The sequence below is a fragment of the Heteronotia binoei genome, chromosome 3 (genome assembly GCF_032191835.1).
Source record: "Heteronotia binoei isolate CCM8104 ecotype False Entrance Well chromosome 3, APGP_CSIRO_Hbin_v1, whole genome shotgun sequence".
Lineage (NCBI taxonomy): Eukaryota > Metazoa > Chordata > Lepidosauria > Squamata > Gekkonidae > Heteronotia > Heteronotia binoei.
In genome coordinates this window covers 85,600,152-85,615,242 of record NC_083225.1, presented here as the reverse complement: position 1 = coordinate 85,615,242, position 15,091 = coordinate 85,600,152, and the positions used below count along the sequence as shown (strand labels likewise).

The following is a 15,091-nucleotide window of genomic DNA, read 5'->3' as shown; positions in this document are numbered from 1 at the left end:
TGCCCATTCAGTAAAATAAAGAAAGATTTGAAAAAGTCAACTTTTCAAAATCTGGCAATAAATCTTCAAAATATGGCACTGCAGTATTTGATTCTCATTTGTTAAGAAACATAACATAAAGACAATGGACAGACCTTTTAAAATAAACTTAACTGACAATTTTACTAAAAACTCATCACTTCCCTGTCTAAACAATTTTTCTGAATTACAGGCAGTTCCATTCATACAAAAATCATACTAAAATTCATACTGAATCACATCTTTGCTTGCTTGATCCTGTCATACCACAATCTGATTCTCTGCCAGATGACACTCCTTTTAGGGAAATGAAGAAACCTTTCCTAAAAGGCTGGCAGCTGTGATTCAAATTTAGTTAAAATATTCTCATTCCTACACAGGAACCCCCATATCAAATCCAATCTGATTAAAAAAAAAAAGACATCATCTAACAAATGGAGTTATAGAAACCCTGATATACCCACTAAGTGAAATAGAATTCTTCTTGCCCCTCAGCACTAGTCATCAATGTAGCTGTCACCAATGGAAATCCAAACAATGGCAAGACTCCACTTGCACAAAAAGCAAAAGAAGAAGAAGAAGAATAGGGATGGACAAAGGAAGAAAAAAGCTGTTGCTCATTAAGGCTTCCAACATCTGAAACTATGTATTATGCATGCAAAATAGGTGATGTAAATTAAAACACTCCAACTATAATCAACAGACAGCCCCAAACAATTGCCCTATCTTCTCCATGCTGATAATTACAATGGAAAAAGGAATTCAAAGTAATACTAATAGGAATACAAAGTAATTCCTAATGCAGCCAACCAGGAAACACCAGCTGGAATACAGATCAGAAAAGCTATCCATGGGTACATGGGGGAGGCTTATGCACATTCTTCACACACACCTAGTTTTCTCAGTCTGAATTGGAACCCTGTGTACCTGCTTTGTAATGTGTGGATGGGACCTCACCTAAGACATGCAGCTATATCATGTCACTCCCATGTATGTAGAGCTAGGAGCACACAAGCAGGAGCTTGATGGATATATCACTGCACAAAGAGCCAAGGCATACAACTAAGTCATATGGGATACTGCTAGCACTTCTTGCTCTTATTGCACTATCCTCTACCTTTATAATCCACTCTCTACAACATTGTTTAGGACACATCATGCAATTATGCAGTGTTCTATTTGCACTGTTTCTTAATTCTGTATTTGTACTATTATTGCATTGTTGATTGGATGTATAATGCCATCTGACTGAATTTTTTTGTATATATATTGCAATCCATCTCAAGTCTCAGTGAGGCAGGCAGGCTGTAAATGAAGTAAACAAATAAAGTCTGAGAACCCTTACCATGCACTCTGCTTTAGGACTCCAAATATTTAGGACTCCAAATATGAATATATATCAGCTTTCACACATGCTAAATAATGCAGGTTCAATCCACTTCAGCAACCATTTGCAAGTGGATTTTGCCATTTCACACAGCAAAATCCAGCTGCAAAGTGCATTATATAGTGTGTGTTAAAGTACCCAGGCATCCCAACTCTGTGGCTATAACCAGAGCTACAAGGGACAAGCACCTCACAAAGGAAAACGACACACAGTGAGACCACATCACTAGCTGTACTCCTAGCATCAATCAATAATACAGATGTATCTCAGAAATTACTTTCTGGCAAATCTAGAAAAGCTTCATATTTTCTTCCTGTGCTTTGTGAACCCCTGTTTACAGGTTTCTGTACTAAACTCAAAGCAGCTCAAAATCAGATCTTAGTTCTAAAAGCCTTTTTATGTATTTCAAAAACTATGCATTACAAGAGGGAACATTAATGACGACAAATCTGTTTGCCAATGCATGGAGCACTATTGCTAGGCAACAAAATTGCCCAATTCCTAATGCTATTGTCTAATTTTTGAGTTCTCCTACCAGAAAAAAAGAAAAAGATTGAACTGGAAAAAGCAAAAACATCCCTTTTCTGTGCCTGCAATAGCACTGCTTCCACCTTAGTCATTTAAAGCTACAATTCATTCACTATGTTTTATAGAGCATCTAAACAACATACTTTGAAGTACTAGCCTGTACAGTCTGGATTAAAAAACTAGTACTCAGACTTTACTATCCCTTTAAATTTTCTCCTTCCCTCGTTTTGTAAATCAGCTTTTATTCATTCAATAGCTGCAACATTCCTGGATCAATCCTTAATTATCTGGACTTCTTTTTCAGGGGAAATAAGCATTACTTACCATTCTTCTTTTAGAAGCCAAAACAAACATTGATTAATGCTTTTAATGCCATAATTATGAAATTACAGTCATGAAAACTGAAAGAAAAATATTAACGAACAATCCCTTTGGCTTCAAAGAGAAAAACAACAATTGAAGAATTGATAGTTAAAGATCAACTCAGGAATGACATGGCTGCCACAAGTGAACAGGAAATAACTAAATTAACTGAGAAACTGAGGTTACTTAACTAGAAGAAAACGTTGAACAAAATTTGTAGACAGAATTAAGACCTTTGCTGAATGTCACATTGGTTCAGAGGAAGGACAGTGGAAAGCTAGAGATGAAAGACCCTAGTCACCGCATTTTTCACAACCTACCTGAAGCTGTTTGGTTATTGCTTGCTATGGCACAACAGCCTCACAGTCTCAGCAGAGAACTGCCACCATGCCTATGTTAATGATTTTAGGCAGAATCTAACAGGCCCACTTCTGCCTCTCTCTGACACGTACCGCCATTCAGTTGAAACACAGCCTGAATCAACTGTGAGGTGGGGGTATTTCCAACTCTTTTCCAGTAAATTCTTTGCCTTTATTATACGGTTCAGAATAATACTTATAAAACTGTAAATTTATTTCACTAGAGACAGTATGCATTATATTCTTCTCATCTTTGATCAAATGAATATAATTCTTATTCTTCTGTGGTCTTAAATGATATGCTAAAATTTTACTTGGTCTTTTACCACTTTCCCAATATAATTGGCACAAACAAGTTAAAACATATTGTGCTTTCAGTGATAGTATGTTTTCACTAATAGTATTTTATTTAGTTAATATATAACCTTTTGCAGTTCCTGATAAAGATCTGGTATGGAAATACAGCAAACTGGCTTAAAAGATATTTCAATCTGTTGTTCAAAGTTATTTATTTTATTTCTCTAAACTTCTTATTAGAAGCATATACAATGATTCTCCCTCTAATAAAAGCTTTACAAGGATTCCATTCAATAGTACCAATACTAGCTGTTCCTTCATTCATATTAAAATATTCTGATAACTCAGCCATCATCTGATTTTTAAAAGTCTCATAACAATATGGACAATAAAATGCCCATATTGCAGTTTCTCAGTAGGCTTCAAGGGCAACTCTACATGGCAAACATTACAATAACTCAAATCTCTAGGTTTCTGCAGAGTGGAACTGAGTCCAGGCAAGCCTGAGTCATGACATTTCTTATTTTACACTGTTATCACAAGTCCAGACAAGAAAAGCACAAGAAGAAATAGATATCCAAGCACTTAAAACTGAAATAACTTCAATATAAAGCCATGTTGAAGAATGCCAATATTTGCTTCAGGTTCTGAAGAGATCTAAGGAAAGCAAAATCCATAATAAACAAAAGATTCCTTTTCTCTTACCTGTCAGCACTATGTGTACTCTGGATATCTGCATCTGAGCTTATGCTTCTTCCATCTTCTGCCCTCAGACTTACAAGTTCCCCTTTGGTTACTGCCCTGAGGACCTTTCTTTGGACAGAGATTTAAGAACAGGGAAATAGCAAATCAAAACATTAAACCTATAGCTACTTTATATATCTTTCTTTTGTTGCTATTTAACAGGTTCATGATACTTATGTACACATTATGAAAAAATTTAAGGAACCTTGACCTTTTTAATGGGTTTTAATCAAAATGCAAAAATGATGGCTTTACGTGTTGCCGCTAACAAGACTGTTAATGAGAATATGTCCAAACAGCAACACTGTTTATTTTCTCTCCTATTGCTGAGGAAATACAAAAGATGAACAAACGTCCCAAAAAGACTACAACTGCTTCTACATGGCAAAGCTTTGATAAGCAGCTGTTGTTGTGACAGAATATCCATAGGCAGTTTTCCCTGCACTTTCTTTGCCTCAGCACCTCATGCCTGCAATTTTTCATCATCAGTACCACTTTGGACTTTTAAGAAATTGATGACTGCTAAATTGCTATAGGGAAGGATGGCAGCATGGCATAGTCTGATCTAAGCAGAGGCAGTAATTGGAAGGATGACTCTGCAGAGGAAGGAAATGAAAAAACCACCTCAGCGTCTCACTTGTTTTTAAAATCCTTTGCTGGTGTTGCCATAAATTGATGCAATCTGATAGCATTTTATACACACAAATTGCTATAGTATTATAACATTTTGGCAGCAGATTTTTATAATCTACCAGGGCTGGCCCTAGGGTGTGCAGCACCCCAGGCGGACCACCTATCCACTGCCCCCTCCATGGTGCCACCCCCTGGGCTGCCCCCTCCCCATCCCTCTTGTGCTCTGTCCCCTGCTCCCCGCACTGCCATTGCCCTTTGCAGAGGATGCTCAGGGAGTGATACAGAGACTGTGCCGTCCAGAAGCCCTCCCCACCACTCTCTGATGATTCCAACATTTAGAGAGTAATACAGAAACAGCGCACTGGCTAGGAGCCTTTCCTGCCCCTCTCTGATGATCGGAATCATCAGAGAGGCATGGGGAGGGTTCCTGGCCAGTGTGTAGCCTCTGTATCACTCCCTGAGCATCTGAGGACAGGGAGCGATACAGAGGCTGTGCGCCAGCCAGGAGGCCTCGCAGGACAAAATTTGAGCATTTGCCTATGGCGATGGGCCAAGAGGGCCCAATTTGGCAGCCTCTCCAGCCTGGCATCCTAGGCAAATGCCTGTAATCTACTAGTTCCTCTAAATTCCTAGATCATTTGAAAAAACAAAAAAACTTTCTAGCTCCTTCATTCCAGAGATCTGCCTTTTCTCCTATTATCTCAAAACAGAATTGTTGTGAGGATAAAACTAAGGCCAGAAGGATTTAAACCTCTTTGAGGCCCCACTGAAGAGGGAGGCAGGGTATAAAAATTTAAAAATAGGAAAGTGAGTAGCTCCTCACAAGTAGTCTCAAGATGCAATTTGCCAGTGGTGTTTTCAGGGAAGTCAAGATAGAATTAATTTTGAAATGGATTGCAGCAGCATGGCTAGTGAGGATGCTAAGGGAGTGATGTGTAAAGTCTGTGGGATGTTTGTATTCTTACCTGAGGGTAACCACAATTACCCTTGTAATAAGTGTAAGTTGTCAGCCCTACTGGAGGTGAAGATTCAGGGATATGAGGTATGCTTGTCCACACTGCAGTGTATAAGGGAAGGTGAGGATTGCATGGATAGAACACATTAAATGCGTTCATTGAGAGGACAACAAGAGGAAGAGGAAAAGGCACCTCAGCAAATTGAGGAGGACCCAACACAGAAGGAGGACACATGGAAAAATGGAACCCACAGAAGTAGGAAAATAAGGAGACATTCAGAGCCTCTGCTGCTAAGCGATCAGTTCCAAGATTTCCCCATAGATACTCATTCTGAACTAGTGGAGCAAGGGCTACTTCCTCAGTTCCACAAAGCTTGAAGAAGTTTCTCGGGATCCCGTGGATGAGAAGACTCAAGCTTCTGCTCCCCAATATAGGAAGAGCTGTGTGCTGGTAATTGAGGATTCCCTACTTAGAGGGGTAGAGTCCGAAGAAGAAGAAGAAGAAGAAGAAGAAGAAGAAGAAGAAGAAGAAGAAGAAGAAGAAGAAGAAGAAGAAGAAGAAGAAGAAATTGGATTTATACCCTGTCCCACCTCAGAGCGGCCTACAATCTCCTCTTCCTTCCTCCCCCACAACAGACACTCTGTGAAGAAGGTGGGGCTGAGAGAGCTTCACAGAAGCTGCCCTTTCAAAGACAACTCTGCGAGACCTATGGCTGACCCAAGGCCATTCCAGCAGCTGCAAGTGGAGAAGCGGGGAATCAAATCTGGTTCTCCCAGTTAAGAGTCTGTGCAAAGTGTGCTGACCAGACTTGTTATCTCAAGAGCAGTGTTCCCTCTAAACTGAATTAGTGTGAGCTAACTTGCAGTTTTTTAGCCTCTGACTCACACATTTTTGTCTCAGCTCAGGAAAAATGGCCAGTAGCTAATGAAGTAGAATTTTTGCTCACAAGACTCCACAGCTTAGAAGGAGTATTGCTCAAGACTTACATTGTCTACTGGGTGCTTGCATCCATGGCAGAAAGGGTAGGAAGACTTATAAGGCCATAGATTATTATCTTTTCTTGCAAATCCATGTGGGAATAAATAATACTGCCCAGAACATATTGAAAGAGACTATGTGGCTCTGGGTCAGAAGGTGAAGGAACTGGGAGCACAGGTTGTATTTTCATCAGTTCTTCCTGTTAAAGGCTGTGGCTTAGGACAGGAAAGAAAAAGAATACTGCAAAATAAGTCATGTCAGAATAACCTTATCTCTTTTTTTGTAAAAGTTACTACCTTGCTGGATCAGGGGAATGCTGTAGACATAGTTTATCTTGATTTCAGTAAGACTTTTGATAAGGTTCCACATACTGTTCTTGTTGACAAGTTGGTGAAATGTGGTTTGGATCCTGTTACTGGCTGACAGACTGCACCCAAAGCGTGCTTGTGAATGGTTGCTCATCCTCTTGGAGAGGAGTGACAAGTGGAGTGCCTCAAGGATCTATCCTGGGACCTGTTTTGTTCAATATCTTTATAAATGGTTTGGATGAAGGAACAGAGAGGATGCTTATTACATTTGCAAATGATACTAAATTAGAAAAGTTCATAAATACAGTAGAAGACAGAAACAGGAGACAGGATGACAAGCTAGAAAACAGGGCTAAAACAAATAAAATGAATTTTAATGGGGATAAATGTAAAGCCTTCATTTAGGTAGGAAAACTCCAATGCATCATTATAGGTTGGGGGAGACTTGTCTTGGCAGTACTATGTGCGAAAAGGATCTAGGGGTCTTTGTGGACTATACACTAAACATGATTCAGAATTGCGATGCAGTTGCTAAAAAGGCAAGTGAAATTTTAGGCTGTAACAGCTGAAGCATAGTGTCCAGATCAAGTGAAATGATAGTATTGCTTTACTTTGCTCTCGTTAGACCTTACCTAGAGCATTGTGTTCAGTTTTGGGCACACCATATAAGAAGGATATAGACAAGTGGGAATACGTCCAGAGGAGGGGAGAGAAGATGGTAAGGGGTCTGGAGACCAAGTCCTATGAAGAAAGGCTGAAGGAGCTGGATATGTTTACCCTGGAGAGTAGGTGGCTGAGAGTTGATATGATCACCATCTTCAAGTACTTGAAGGGCTGTCATATAGAGGATGGTGCAGAATTATTTTCTGTTGCCGCAGAAGGTAGGACGAGAACCAACAGGTTGAAATTAAATCAGAAGAGTTTCTGGATCAAAATTAGGAAGAACTTCTTGACAGTTAGAATGGTTCCTCAGTGGAACAGGCTTCCTTGGGAGGTAGTGGCCTCTCCTTCTTCCAAGGTTTTTAAGCAGAGGCTAGATGGCCATCTGACAGCAATGGTGTTACTGCGAATTAGGCAGATCATGAGAAGGAAGGCAGAAAGGGTTGCATCAGCGCTTAGTTCTTGTGGCCCTTTCTTATAAGCCCAGGGAAATGCTGGTGAACACTTTGGGGTCAGTCAAGCAATTTTTCTCCAGGCCAGTTTGAAAAGGGATCCTGGAAGTTTTTGCCGTCTTCAGGGCATGCACTGGAACTATACTAACAGTATCATAACCCCAGATAAGGAATACAATAATACAAATAATGCACAAAACAAGTTCTTAGTCAACTCCTTGTTCAGGACTCTTGGGACTTTATTTGTGCAGTCTTCGGAGGAGTTTTTGGTACCCTATAAGAGAAGAAAATCTTTAATATTCCTAATTGAACCGTGGAATTTATTCCATTTGGGCAGCATTCATGGTAAAACCTGAAAAAGGCTTTTCTAGTTCTCATTTTTTTGGAATATAAAAAATACATAGGATTTTGATATAATCGGTGAAACTTGTACACACTGGAAGTATTTACAAAATGAATAGACCGAGATTATCAACAATAATATTTGTAAAATTTTGCATTATTGTATTCCTTATCTGGGGTTATGATACCATTAGTATAGTTCCAGTGTGTTCCTGCGTGTCCTTCTCCCTTACTTCTGCAATCTTCCGGCCATGCAGTAGGGGTCACTGGGAATGTACGGTATGTATGTGGAGGGGTGGTATTTGTGAAGTTCCTGTATTGGGCAGGGGGTTGGACTAGATGACCCTGGAGGTCCCTTCCAACTCTATGATTCTATTAAAAAGAATCAGAAGAACTAGTGGATCCTGGAAACTGACCAATATAACCTTATGGTGATCTGTAAATTACTGATTTGTTTGCTTATTGTTGTTGTTTTAGAAAAGGAGAGATGAGGAATAAATTGGATTTATATCCCACCCTTCACTCTGGAGTCCCAGAGTGGCTTATAATCTCCTTCCCCTCCCCTCCCCACAATAGACACTGTGTGAGGTAGGTGGGGCTGAGAGAGCTCTTCAAGAACTGCTCTTGAGCAGAACAGCTTTGAGAGAGTTATTCTGACTGACCCAATGTCATTCCAGCAGCTGCATGTGGAGGAGTGGGGAATCAGCCCAGTTCTCCCAGATTAGAGTCTATGCCCTTAACCACTACACCAAACTGACTCTCCCCAATGAAGCCAATATATAGCACTCTGATGGCATGGTGAGGAAGTGGTTGATGTAAGGGACAGACAAAAGGAAAATGGCATTAACGTGGACACCGAGTGTGTGTTCTTTCCGACCTAGACTGCCTGACAATGCACTTAAAGTACACTGTTCTCTTAAAAAAGGAGAAAAGTAGATTTGGGAAAGATCATATTGTGGCTGGGAAAGGAAAATAGGAACAAAATCAGACCACATTGTCATGTGAATTCTCCAAAACAAAGCACAGTTTGGTAGCCAAAGCAGAAAAAAACCCAGATGTGGAAACAGCTTGCTTCAAAGTGTAATGTACTGCTTAATATTTGCCATTTCTAGAGATTGGCCCATATCCCTGAAGGCAGACACTTAAGCATTTTGCCTCCTCTTTCTACTTGAACTATATTAAGTCAGCCAGACAGCAGTAACTATCTGTTTGTTATGATATAGTCTGGCCTTTTTACATACAATGAAACTTTTCATTTTTGCAAACATTATCCAGATTTGTGACATTTATTTTCAGTAATCACGACTGTCCATTTTTCTGTCAGGTATTAAGGAAGGAAGGCCCTGCAATAGTTTATCATCGCTGTTAATAAATCACAACAAAGAAGCATCCAGTTTCACTACATCCAGTTGAGTTTCAGCAAGATAGTCTGAAACTCAAAGACAGAAGAAATATTTTATTTCTGTGTAGCAATTTATACTAAAAAAAATGGAGGAAAAACCAGAGTCTCTTTTCAAAGCAGAATTGGCTTCTTAGATGCTTCTCATCTTGGAAGCTTAAGGTTCAAATAATAGAATAGAGTCAAACAAAAGTAAAACAGTATTCAGTTTGTAAAAGTTTGTGAAGGGGGATCCCTGAATAATTAATGAATACCCCTATAATAATGAATGAAAGCATGCTTCTGCCTTCAAAAAGAGGGTGTCTGATGCAATGTTCGTTAAAAACACAGACAGCCTTCAGTGGGTGTATGTTCACAGATGTATATTAGGATAACACAAAGGGGCCTCATTGAGAAGCTTTTTGCTGGAGCTGATAAAGCATGGAGACAGGAGGTATGGAAAAGTACTAGAAGGAGAGCAAGGAGGTGGGGAATGTTGAATCAGATAAACTTGTGAGCCTGCCAGCTAAGCTTGCTTTGTGCTTAAAAAGACGATCTGAGGATTGGGGGAGGGGGGGAGGTTCAGTATTTTGGAGCAATGATGCTCATCTGGACCCTGGCTTTTGGTACTAGAAGTAAAAAACCTCGCTTCATACCAGTAATGTGTGTGGCTCCGTTATTTTCCTGCTACATTTTCTTACCCTATTTTCTTGGGCCCACTGATGACCAATTTCATTCCGCTAGAAAAGGAAGCTGGCATGTCTTGATTTGATGTATCCTCTATGTTAGTCTGCGACTGATCTTTGAGTTTTCCTCCTGCTGCCAGGTCAGAGGAAGAATCTTAAAAGAAGAGAAATGCTTTAAAAAAATAAAAAGGACAAAAATACACTACTTAATTAAGTCCATAACTAACTAAAGTTTTGAAAATAGATTCAGGTGGGTAATTATGTCTGGGATTTGCTGGTAAAAGCATGCAATGGTAAAGCTTATGCATTTAAAGCTGCTTCTTTATATAGTGCTAAACCACTGATGCATGCAACCCTACTGGCGTTAACTCTCCAAGGCAAGGAAATCTCAGTCCTGCAACCAGCAAACGCTTTTAAGGGAGTTGCCAGGAAATGAACCTGGAATTTTCTACATATACAGCATACATTCCATAACTGAACAATGGTTCCCCCATATATGCACACACTACTTTATATACATTACACAGTAGCCAGCAGCAGCTATATCATAAGACAGAGGTCTTAGCATATTGATTCAGTTCACTAGTAAGCCTGTAGTTGCACTCACCATCAAACTCATCCTGTTCTTAAATGAAGAAATTTTACATAATTGTGTGTTCTCTCTGGTTCATACCTTTGTTGGACATTTGAATTAATTTTTGTGTGACTCACCAAAAATAAAAATATCCTATAAATGCTGAAATATTTTAAAAATTCATTCAGAAGAAATAAATACATACAATTCAATACATTCCCAAGATTGGTCACATTCCATAGAAGCATTATTCTCATACTAAATTTGTACAAAAAGTTTCTAAACTAATTATAATTTTTGTTGTAGATGAGATCTCTATCAATAAAACTCAACTGAAGTTTTGTATTAAAATATGTGCAATGCTGTCACCATGCACCTAAGACAATTCTACCTTGCATTATTCATAATGTATGCCAGCAACTTAGCTCCTACAAGAAACCTGTACATCATGAGGTCCTGACATAGTCATGTATTGTATACATTTTAAATAGAAACCACTGAACAGCCATTCTAATATTTATGAACCTGAAAGGGCTGGGAGGGGAGGAAATATTGTCCTCTAAAAGGTAAAATTCTTCATATTCAAATAGAGTCCTGGACAATAAACAAGCACAAGAAATCCCCTGCTGGGGCATAACTTCATGTATACCAACACTGCAGCATTGCAACCTATGCCTATACTCTGGTGCTCAGGTTCATGTGTTTCACTGAATTCAACCGGGCTTTGGGAAAGATGCTTAGGAGAAAGGCACAAAATAAAATAAATAAAATAAAGTAGCATAAAAAAATTAAAAATAGACATAGCAGTGCAACTGATGTAAACTTTTTTTTAAATCTCAGCAAATGAATACAGTGAGTAGTTTGGAAGAATTGTTGACAAGATCATTGGATGGAATAACACTTGAAATTCCATATAAAACATAAAGTGTACTATTTCTAAAACATTTTTGAAAAACACTTGGCATATGCTCATTTAATATGCAATAGTACAATTAGTAAGGCTTTAGACATGCAGACTTAAGGAGAACTACCCCCTTTTTCTATTTTTACCAGGGCTTTTGCGTAGGATGGACCGTCTGATGACATCAGCACCAAGGAGGTTGGACTGTTTGAAGCGCTTTGCTCTCTCTTCAAAAAACCATTCACCAGTTACTATCCGAAGCTGCCTGTATAAAAAAAATGGAAAAAGAAAAATGCTGTAAGTTGCAATATAAATTCACTGTCAGATCACCATCTATTCAAATATATAACATACATTTAAAATATTAGTATAAAGTAAGGATAAGGAACTGGAACCTATTATAAGTGGCACACCATATGGATCAGCTATGATGAAGTGAAATTATCCTACAACCGGATTCATGAATATGGTTGACCCAGCTGACACCCAAGTGTCATAGGAACATCCTTGTTCAGGTCTGAGCATGAGTATTAATTACATACAATGCATTAGTTGAAGCTAAATGATATACAAAGGAAGTCAGAGGTTCAAAAGCAATGTGGAAAAGGCAGCACTAACTAATGTTCCATATGTGGATTCTAGTGACAAGAATCTTGATAACATTCCTACAACTCTTCCAATCCCTCCACTCTCTCTTCCTATTTATTTCTTTCATGTTAGAAGCTAAACAAAAGAGAAGATCTACCAAGTCAATGATTGTAAAAAATATTTTTCTATGGAGCAACTATCCTTTTCTCTAGACAAGAGATGCTTAAATTAGATTTCTGACTAAAGTTTCTAACAAAAGAACTTTATCAGATCTATAAATCTCTAGGACAAGGGTGGCCAAACTTGTTTAATGTATGAGCCAGGTAGAAAAATGTCAGATGTTTGAGAGCCACAAGACAGATGTTTGAGAGCAGGTGGCAGGCAGGCAGGCAGGAAGGAAGGAGGGAAAATAGATAGGGAAGGGGCAAGGGAGAGAGTGGTGGAAAGAAAGCAACTTTGACTCTAAATGCATTCTCCAAGCTGTCGACTGGCTTGCCTTGGAGAAGTGATTTAAAGAGAGAAACGCCTTCTCCAAGCTGGCCAATGGGGCAGTGGGCTTTGAGAGTCACACAGTATCTGGTAAAGAGCCACATGTGGCTCCCGAGACACAGTTTGGCTACCCCTGCTCTAGCATGTTGATATCCTGGAAACATGACAAGATATGCAAGGTGACCTTTATATAAAGGCCGCAAAGCCACTTGCAGTGCAATCCAAAGTAGTTACACTTTTCTGATTCCACAGAAGGCAACTGATTTAGAAGGGTGTAACTCTGCCTAGGATTGCGCTATCAGTTCTGAATAGGAGGCCGTTTCAGTTATAACTGGAAGATCTGTTGCTCAGCCAAATGCCAAGCATACAGTTTCATTATACCGAATCTTATTTCTTCTTGGTGATATTATTTATTTGATTTAAATCCCACCATCCCCCACAAGCATGCTCAGTGGGGATCACAACACATCAGTAAAATACATAGAATACGTAAAATTAAAACATTAAAACCAATAAAAATCCCAATTAACAGCTAACAATAAATTTACTAATCAGATCTATGATGGCAGCTATTCTGGGACTTCAGGTGTCCCTAAAGAAGCTATTTAGATGGTCATACACTGCAACCTGTTGCATGTTGATGCTTTGTTGATCTCGTAAACAGGGCTCGTCAGAATGGAAACTATAACACTGGCAAATTCTCAGCACTGTACTTTAGTGTTCAATAAGAGAACTTATTTTGAACCATTAAATGCACACACGTTACACTGTTTAAAAAGCAATTATGCTATGAGAATAGAACTAGAAAAATATGACAGGTCTGTGTTTCACTAATAAATATTTATTTACAAAAGTCATCTGAAAATTCCAAGTGAAAATTTGGATAGTGCAAACACAACCCACTTATGTATTTCCAATTCATCCTTCTAAGGCCTAACTGTTTCTGTATCATTTAGATCAGGGATGTCAAACATCCAGCGTGGGGGCCAGAACCGTTCCACCCAGGGTATGATCAGGCCAGTGGGGCTCTTTTCTCTCCCTCCTCCCCCTCCTGTCCTTACCCAGCTCCCAGGCTGTGTCCCTTTCAGTTCCCAGACTCTTTGAAGCTCTGAGGCAGTCTCTTTCAGCCTGGGAGTTTCAAAGGCTCTTTGAAGCCCCTTTTGAATCTCCCAGGCTGAGTCTCTGTTCCCAGGCTCTTCCTTTCTTTGCTGGCTGCTGCATGGAAAATGTGGGGTGGATTTTAATGTCCAGTCCACGTTTTTCTTGCAGCTTTGTCTTTGTTCTGCAATGGTTTCAAATGGAGTGGAGATGGTTACATTTTTAGCATTCCTATAGTGAGCTGAAACTTATGCTTCCTGGAGTTTTGTCCTTGCAAGCAGAAGGCTGATGTTTTCAGCCAGTTTATCTCTGTTGAATGGCCCTAATCTAGTGCGTACTCTAATATGGGAACCCACAGCCAAAGGGGAATATCATACTGGAAAGCCATTGCCAATCTGAGTAGATTCGGGGGTGGGGGAGAAGCTAACAATGCCATTTCATTGTTTCCACAGAGTCAGAGGCTTTGTGCTTTTTCTTGATGTTTTATTTTAAGAATTGCACTGCCAAATTCCACTATTCCCCCACCTTTCCAACTTAAACAAAATATTGGAAGAGTTTTAAGCATGTTTGTATTTTAAGTTTAAAAATAATATCTTTAACTGTGTTTGTCTGTGTTTGTTATAAAGATTATATCTCCACTACCTAGCATTATATTTTATGACACACATGGCCTCGCCCCACAAAGTCCCATTTGTGTCAGATCCAGCCCTCCTAACAAATGAGTTTGACATCCCTGATTTAGATGAAACAGCCACTGGCTAACAACTAATAAGCAGTGTGTCTCTTGCTGAATTTATTCATTTGTTTTATAACATTTCTATGCTGCCTTTCCACCCAAATAGAATCTCCAGTATGGAGAACATAAAAACATTAAAATGTTTCAACATTAGAACATCACAGCAATGACAGTTTTCTAAGGAATGCCAAACAACAACAAAAAGTCTTCATTCAATAATAATAATAATAATAATAATAATAATAATAATAATAATAATAATAATAATAATAATAAATTTTATTTGTATCCCGCCCTCCCCGCCGAAGCAGGCTCAGGGCGGCTAACAGGACATGGTCTACACCATGATTTGTATAAAACAATTTTAAAATACAATTAATAAATACATTTAAAAACAGTTACATAAAAATTTAAAACTACAATAAATTAAGGTGCTATATTCAATAGATGTATTCCGATGGCTAGATATCGCTTTCAGGGTTCCTTATAAGCTTGCAGAAAGAGGGTGGTTTTGCAAGCCCTGCGGAACTGATTAAAGTCCCGCAGGGTTCGCACTTCCTCCGGTAGTTGATTCCACCAGTGGGGGGGGGGCCATTATAGAGAAGGCCTGCTCCCT

General features: G+C 39.1%; 1 protein-coding gene across 1 annotated transcript in view; it reads right to left on the bottom strand.

Annotated features, from left to right (window-relative positions):
• Positions 1 to 15,091, bottom strand: part of SYTL5 (synaptotagmin like 5) — a 178,374-nt gene that overhangs the window by 64,524 nt on the left and 98,759 nt on the right. The window contains exons 4-6 of the mRNA XM_060234113.1: positions 11,714 to 11,829; positions 10,105 to 10,243; positions 3,658 to 3,765 (exon numbers count right to left, since the gene is read on the bottom strand). Coding sequence (XP_060090096.1) covers positions 3,658 to 3,765; positions 10,105 to 10,243; positions 11,714 to 11,829 — 363 coding nt within the window. The remainder of the gene's footprint in view (positions 1 to 3,657; positions 3,766 to 10,104; positions 10,244 to 11,713; positions 11,830 to 15,091) is intronic.